The sequence below is a fragment of the Hyalella azteca genome, unplaced genomic scaffold (assembly GCF_000764305.2).
Source record: "Hyalella azteca isolate HAZT.00-mixed unplaced genomic scaffold, Hazt_2.0.2 contig13560, whole genome shotgun sequence".
Taxonomy (NCBI): domain Eukaryota; kingdom Metazoa; phylum Arthropoda; class Malacostraca; order Amphipoda; family Hyalellidae; genus Hyalella; species Hyalella azteca.
The window spans coordinates 1-8925 of record NW_025943477.1 but is presented as its reverse complement, the minus strand read 5'-3'; the positions used below and the strand labels follow the sequence as shown (position 1 = coordinate 8925).

Below are 8925 nucleotides of genomic sequence, written 5' to 3'. Positions count from 1 at the left end.
ATTAATTAAAACGCGCTATTCTACTAGTTTTTAGAAGAAGAGTTGTTACTCTTCTTCAGTGCCGCATTAAATAGTTTTCAAATTAAATCGGTATCAAATAGATTTCTGTAGGTATTTGACTTTTTTACCCGTCACTTCAGTGACAGAAAAGTAACGATGAATATGTTAGTCGGAACGAGTCACACCATCCTCTATATATAGTGTACGCATGAGGAGCAGATGCGACGACAACAAAGATTTACTTGAAGTTTTCATCTTATTTACAGGTTGAAAAATCGCAAATAAAACACAATTAATAAATTGATAAATTTTTATTTAATTGGAAACATTTAAACTGTTTATATTGGAAATTAATTCACCAACCACAGGTAAAGTAGTTTTTAATAATTATTATGTTAGAAAGCTCGAGAAAAGTCGCAGATTTTGAACGTTCAAATAATTGCAAATTCAACTCGTTAATAAATGCAAATTAATTAGCTTATACATTATACTTCCCATCATTAGTCTTTCTGAACTTTTTCGAATGTCAACACTGAAGTCAACGTTACTGAAGGATAACAAAAAAGCGAACGTTGTACTCGGGGGAAAAAGACGAAAATCATCGGTTTATTAAATATTTGACAGAGATGCCAACAGTGAATAGTTAGCATGCAATAAATTTCCGGTGATGTATTTGAGGAAAATTATGAACTTATTAGTGATCAGATTCAAATTATTTATAATTGTTAGAATTTGATATAACTACAAGAACATTGAAATAAATTGGAATACATATGGTAACTCCATTGAAGCCAATAACTCGTTCTAATTCAATTAATAAAGACATAGAATAATGATATAAATAGAGTGTAAATTCGAAAATTACAAATAATACTGTAAATAAATATTATTATCTAAATTATGTATTGGAATATAGGATTAAGAAGGTAACGGATAACAACAATATAATTTAAAAACAAACAAATTGAGAAAACGTATTTTCAGGTAAAGCATTATACCATATCATGAAATCAGCAGCTTTTTCAATTTTAAGAAGCTAATTCCTTCACAAAATCTAAAAAACTTAATTCCAGACAATACCGTAAGTGGACACAAATTCACATTTCGAGGCAAACAAAAAAAAAAAAAAAAAACATTTTCCAGTTTTGTCTGGAAGAAAGATTATTTTTAGCGCCTTTTCTCATTTATGGAAAAAAGGCGCTATTGTTTTTAGTGGTATTCTAAACTTTTGGGCAATAAATTAAACTATAGAATATTGGGCTATGAAACCGGCCGTTCCGCCCCTCTGCCCGTCAAAGAGGACGTTCAGTTGAGTGCCCGTGGATACGAGGCTCGTAGGGCCGTTGGAAGAGCAATAGCGCACTGTCGACGCCGCTCTATACCTGCAATGTTTAAAAATGCTATTAAACTATCCAAATCTATTATTCGTACAAATAAATAATCATTAAAGGTGAAAAAGATACAGAAGTGTGAAAATTTAAAATAAGGACATTTTACGGTTATATAATGCAATGTCATAACAAATACGTTACGAGCGACACCAGGGTGCATAATATTGATTATAATGATATCGATACAAGGCAGTGTCACAACTAATGTGTTGCGAGATACACCATGAATATTATAGACAATATACCTGATGTCTCCTGCAACGTTGACTAGGAGTTTGTCATGCCGGCAGTTGCGGTTCAAGCCCACCGTGAAACTTTTCGTCATGTTTAACTTAATTTTTTTACCAGCTGGGGCCTATACATGGGAATATAGACAGAAGTTTTGCAGCACAGGACAGTCTTAACATTACAGTTTACATTCATATCAATACATTAACTATTTTCACACGACTTGGACCAATGCTTCATGTCGAAATGAACATGGAAATCGTATCCGAAAAAAAAAAATCCCAAATAAGGAATCATAGAGGATAGCATTAACGGATGTAAGTGATTTTTCACAGCTTTACTTTCCCTACGGGTCCTTATTATAGAATTATATTATTTCAACCAAAACTCATTGCGAAGTCAATCAAAAGCTGGTTTATGGTTTATGAAAATAATTATTTCCATTTTACTATTCAGTAGGAAGATTACGCGGAAACAACTACCTACCATACATATATTTCAGAAAAAAAATTTGTCGTCACTATTCTAGAAGTGTAGGTAGTCACATTTAATGTTTTTTTTATCATAAAAATGCAATGTAACATGAAGAAGTCTAAAAATTTAAAAGCAAAGAATAGTCCACAAAAATTCATATCTTTATAGAAAACGTTTTCTATAAAGATATGAATTTTTGTGGACTATTCTTTNGTACATGTAGCGGCCGTAGTACATGTAGCGACAGTTCATGTAGCGGCCGTAGTACATGTAGCGGCCGTAGTACATGTAGCGACAGTTCATGTAGCAGCCGTAGTACATGTAGCGGCCGTAGTACATGTAGCGGCCGTAGTACAAGTAGCGGCACAAGTGCACCTAGCGGCCTAAGTTCACGTAGCGGTCGATTTCTCGTCAGTGATTGATGGAGTTATTTTGAAAAGCCGTCAGTGATGGTATGGTCCCTGGACGGTTATGTCAGAGTGTGATCACATTTTATCTCATATAAACATATGAGATCATAATTTATTTTTGTAACAATCATATCTGATTTTAAAGAAATAAACAAGGTTACCTGCACCGCTGCACAACAACAAATTCGACACGAATTATTGTTGTTAGTGAATTAATCATAATTGCTAAAAACTTATCAATTAGGGAAGAAATTTCTCGATTCAATAATCAATGTCTCTTATGTGAAAGAGCCTTACTTTGTGGCAATTAGAAGCAATGGCTTCCACTTCTACGGAGAACACCCCGGACGACTTGGACATTGTCCGGAATGACACGTCCGAGTTCGCTGAAATTAGCGATCGAACGACGTTTTTATCGGCGCTTGATATTCTGTCGGGAGAACGTACGCTTTAGGGCAAAAGAAAAACCGATCTTACCGTGACAACGTACATTAGTAAGAAAAACTAAGTTCCCTCAGATGTTCTTAACGAAAGAAGGAACATTGGTAAGAAAATCCAAGTTTCCTGAGATGTTCTCAACGAAAGAAAGAATAATGGTAAGAAAATCTAAGTTCCCTGAGATGTTCCTAACGAAAGAAGGAATATTGGTAAGAAAAACTAAGTTCCCAAAGATGTTCTCAACGAAAGTTGGTATATTGGTAAGAAAATTTAAGTTTCCTGAGATGTTCTTAACGAAAGAAGGAATATTGGTAAGAAAATATAAGTTTTCCCAGATGTTCTAAACGAAAGAAGGAATTTTAGTAAGAAAATCTAAGTTTCCTGAGATGTTCTTAACGAAATAAGGTATATTGGTAAGAAAATCTAAGTTTCATAAGAGCTTCTTACCGGAAGCCGGTACACATGATTAAGATAGAAAAAAAGTTTGTTGAGAAGTTTCTACACAACTTCGATTTAAACGTGAGCTGTATGAAAATTTAATTGAGCTAATGCTGCATTGAAGCAGGAAAACATTTCACCAGGTATGCTTAGTGTATATAATAACACAGTTACGATGGAAAGAACGTCAAGCATTTTATAAATCGGTATTTTATATTACATTATTCACAATTTTGACAATGAATAAGTAGCTTTATGTATATAACCTACGAAGATACGCTGAAATGTTTGCACAAACTGATACGAATATCAGCGGACGAGGTTGATGATAGTTAAGAGCGAATGATGGCATCAAATGAAGGCTCGAAGCTAACAAAATACTCTACATTCATAATTTTATCAAGTCACACTAACTATTTACTGACCACAAAAATCTTAATACTATTCCCAGAATACTGAAATTGTTCTTTACTTTCAACTGTTGATTAAGAAAATATTTTTTATTACAATTATGACTGGTATAATAACATTTTCACTTCATTAACTAACATTTTCACTTCATACTACATTTCTATCACGAAAGATATAACGATTAGTTAACCTGTACCTGTAATTGGAACCCCCGGGCAGAGTGAAGATCAGCCTGTCACGTTTACTGAAATTGGCTTCAGTGGCTTTCACTTTCAAATAGCTTGGTTCCATCTGCGGGATAACAGAACAAACAAATGTAAATTTATTGAAGAAATTATAATTGATTCCATAATAGATTAATAAAATTTCCTAAAGATTAAGTAATTGATGTGAATAACGGAGATTAATACTTGGCAAAATTTATTGTTTGGGTTAAAGTGGCATGTCCAGAAAAGTTCATGATTTAAATAATCGGCAGATATATAATTACAGCCAAAAATATACTCATCACAATTACAAAATTTACGTAATTTTTCATATTAATGCGAGTCCACCCATTGATGTAGGTATTGTTTTCTACTGGAATAAAAGAGTATCAGCAACCTAGAAAATCAGCAACCTAGAAAATAATGCTTTTTATTTATGATGGTTGTATTAGAGGGGAATTAATTGGTGCTAACAATGGTAATAATATCATGTAATCTAGAAAATAACCGTAGCTTTTATATACTGGCAGGTTAACATTTCTATCATTGAACGGGTTTATTTCATGTTAATTGAACACAGCGTACGTAACTCACGGTGTGCAGTTTAAGAGAGCAGGCCACTGGTCCCTGGTATGGTGCAGGGTAGCCGGGGGAGCGAACATTGAAAATATTCGCTGAATTCGTTAGCTCGACACTACAATTCCCAGCCATGATGTCGGCGCTAAAGTTTTGTTTTGGTGACGAGCTCACCACGCTAATGTTCTCTTGCACGCCGCTGCAAAAATATTGATGAATGGTAAAAGCAGTGAGTGGAGGGTTCGAAACCCGAAATTAGTTGGGAAAATTCTGGTAAAAATCGGCAAAGTGGTCTGGTAATTTAGGATCGGCCACAGCCCAACATGACCTAATGAAAAATCTGAGACCAATTTATGATTACCTTGCGTAAGAACAACATACAACATCAACAACTATGGACGAAATAGATACTCAAGTGTTTGAGATATACCTGCAGTTTATCTCGCCTGCAGGCGGCCTGCCATCTACCTATTTCGCAGCCGAATTTTTTCATCAAAATTGTTCAAAAAATACAATGTATTCTTCTATTTTGACGCAAAAGAATTTGAATTAAAACTTCATTTTAACTCCACTACGTTACCTACAAAAATTAGTATCCAAATCATTGTATCTTTATCGAGCATTGAGTAACCTGCTTTGAATTTAGGATCCATACAATAGCATGTGCGCCGTAGATTACAGAGAAATAAATATATTAGACTCCTGATGTTTTCAACAATATACATATTTAGACGCTGATTTCATCAGATAGTTTCGTATTTACGTACGGATCAGAAGGCTGATTCTTCATAGCTGATGATATCACATAAATACGTAATAACGTACGTATAAATCAGAAAACACGTAGGTAATTTCTATAAAATGAGATGCTATCAGGTAGTTACGCATTTGCGTATTGATCAGCACAAGAAACAATTTTATCAGCTGATGTTATTTGATAGCTACGCATTTGCGTATAGATCAGCCGAAAATACAATTTCATCAGCTGATGTTATATAATAGATACACATTTACGCATAGATCAACAGAAGAAATAAATTTATCAGCTGATGTTTTATTATAGATATGCATTTACGTATAGACCAGCAGAAGATACAATTTTTACAGATGATGTTATATGATATATACGCATTTACGTACCTATAGATCATCAGAAGAAACAATTTTATCAGCTGACGTTATATGATAGATACGCATTTACGTACAGACCAGCCTAAAGGCATTTGATCAGCCAATGTTGCATAGACTACCTACTTACCACGCAGGATCTCTGACATGCGCTACGGTAGCAATAAAGCCCGGGCGTTTGTTAACGATGCCGCTGCTGGCGTAATCGTAGCCGACGTAATCCAGAATCAGAGTCGTGTTGTCGCTGAGAAATTCTCTCCCCGAACTTATTTCTTGGCCGCAAAAACTGGGAACATATTAAATATGTCATTTTATACAGTAAGCAAATAAAATAATTGTTGATTGTGGATTAGGTACAATTGATTGTGATCATTGTCGTAATAATCGACAAAATCGGGTAATAACGAATTTGCCTTGAAATTGTAAGACAAATTTACGTTTGGAAAATTATCTACGCGATCAAAAGAAATCTTTGCGAGATGAATTCATTATTGATTTCATCGTTACATTTGTAACAAGACAATGAAAATTGAACGAATCGATAAAAATAGGTTTGGTGTCACCGACGTAACAAGGCCGTAAATTTTAAATTACCAATGACATTTATATAACTAAGAGAGGAATTTATAGAATAAATTACAATGGGTAATTTAATAAATTACATAATGAGTAATTGATTATAAGTATAATACAAATTCCTTCATGAGTAACTTGTAGAGTAAATATCTCATAATCAATTGCATGGGATTATATAAATTGAAAAGGAGCACATCGTAAAAAATTACTCACGTCTATCGAATAAATAATTAATAAATAATTTAATAAATACTTTCTAGAATTAATAACTATGAGTGATTGAATATATTCCTCATGATTCATTTTATGGGATTCAATTAATATACAGCAATCACACCATAAAAAGTGACTCACATGTGTAAAATAATTTATAGAATAAGCTATTTATTAATTCATTATATATGAATGGATAAATAGACAACAATTACAGCATAAAAAGCGACTAAATTTATAAAATAATCTATAGAATAAATTACTAATTAAGTCATTATATATGAATGAATAAATAGACAACAATCCCATCATAAAAAGTGAATCATATATGTATAAAATAATATATAAAACAAATTACTCATTAATTTATTATATATGAATGAACAAATAGAAAACCATCCCATCGTAAAAAGTTAGGCACATGTATAAAATAATGTATAGAATAAATTACTCAATAATTCACTACATATAAATAAATAAATAGACAACAATCCCATGGCAAAAAGTGACTCACATGTATAAAATATACAGAACAAATTACTCATTAATTCATTATATATAAATAAATAAACAACAAGCACATGGCATAAAAATGTCTCACATCTCGCCCTGATCCAAACGCCCGGACGTGCGAATGGCGAGCGCGTCTACGAGACAGCGGCCGTCGATGCGCTGGTATACGTCCAGCTTCTCGACCACAAGCCTCACCCGGTGACACTCAGGGGCGCGGAGCAGCTTAATGAACCGCGTGCCTGCGGGCGATGCACAGCTTGGGGACCAGGGGTTGTATAGTCTAAACTCGTTCCAGTACCTACACGTAGCGGCCTAAGTACACGTACTGGTGAAATATACGTGGCGGCCTAAGTACACGTAGCGGCAAGTACACGTGGCGGCCTAAGTACACGTAGCGGCCTAAGTACACGTATCGGTGAACTACACGTGGCGGCCTAAGTCCACGTAGCGGTGACCTATACGTGGCGGCCTAAGTACACGTAGCGGAGACCCATACGTGGCGGCCTAAGTACACGTAGCGGAGACCTATACGTGGCGGCCTAAGTACACGTAGTGGTGACCTATACGTGGCGGCCTAAGTACACGTAGCGGTGAACTACACGTGGCGGCCTAAGTCCACGTAGGACAGCATAATTGGGTGTAGCGGCCCATGTACATGTAGCGGCCGCTACATGTACATAGAGAATTGGTGGGTTAAGCTCGGTAGACGTCAGTGATTGGCTGACTGAGTTACGAAATTTTAAATATTTTTAATATCACGGTCCCAGCTTCATATTCTACTTGTCGCAACTGCAAACAACCAAGAACCCGACGAAAATTTGGTAATTCGACATTGAAAATTTTACTTTTAATTGTAGCAAACGCAACTCGGAGGGTAACGAGAATCAGTGAACACTAATGAGTATGTATGGTCTTGTGAATGACCGTCATATTCATAATTAACTAAGAAATATGAACACATGAAATATTCTTAGTTAATTCTCATATTGAGAAATAATTAAGAACACGAACACACGAAATTTGTGAACTGTACAGTTGCAGGCATGTGCTACAGAAACAGAGAACACCCGAGACAAAAATGTCACAATTTATTTTTTCACTTTTAGCCGTAAAGCAGCGCGTTTGTTTGCTTTTCATCGGAAATGGACTCGCTCAGCATCGTAAATACGGTTTCGACAAACGAGTGATTTTACATCAGTAACATTAGAGAATTTATTAATTGGATTTTTTTCATACGTAGATAATTTTTCAAGATAATATATCTTTATTTCTAGAAAATTTTGATCCATAAAAATTGCGACAAATAAAAATGATCTAATGTGTAGGGGATTTCCAGAACGACATTCTATTATACATGTTTTCTACATTAAAAATTGAGGCGAACAACTAACCTTGTTGCATCGGTGTGGGGTATCCTGGAGTGGAAACCACGCCAGTAACGACGACTTCTTCGCTGTACGGTGTGAGGCCGTGGATCAACGCATCTACGGTGAAATTGCACAGGTTTCAGTAAAACACATTAACCATTCAATTAATATAAACTGGAAAATACGATTGTGCATTAGTGTAGCTTCCAAGTTGCAAGGAGTTTTGCTAACTTTAACAGGATTAACCGCATTTTTAGCACACTTTCTCATATATGGACAAAATGCCCTATTGTGCTCGTCATGTTCGTCCGTCCGTCTGTCCGTGACTTCATGTTTTCGTCGATTCTGAGAAAATGCGCTCTCTGTCACTCACTGCAGTGAGTACCTACTGAGTTATATTTTTTTTAACTGTAGCGTCAGACGAAAACCTCCAACCTACTAAACTGACATGAATAAAGTACACTAAAATTTTCCAAAGTTCACCAATTTTCTAATATATTTACACTGCAATACAGTATGCTAAGGCTCAGTCCACCCAATTTTTAATAATTTACAC

The 8925-nt window shown here is 35.1% G+C and overlaps 1 protein-coding gene across 1 annotated transcript; it reads right to left on the bottom strand.

Annotated features, from left to right (window-relative positions):
- Nucleotides 1-2750: 2750 nt before the first annotated feature.
- Nucleotides 2751-8486, bottom strand: LOC108676227 (suppressor of lurcher protein 1-like; the record flags this gene model as incomplete). The annotated part of the gene is made up of 6 exons (XM_018164278.2): nucleotides 2751-2933; nucleotides 3987-4081; nucleotides 4591-4771; nucleotides 5831-5986; nucleotides 7091-7241; nucleotides 8394-8486. Coding segments are annotated over 6 exons (845 nt in total), but the record flags the coding sequence as incomplete, so codon positions are not given.
- Between the last annotated feature and the right edge of the window lie 439 nt (nucleotides 8487-8925).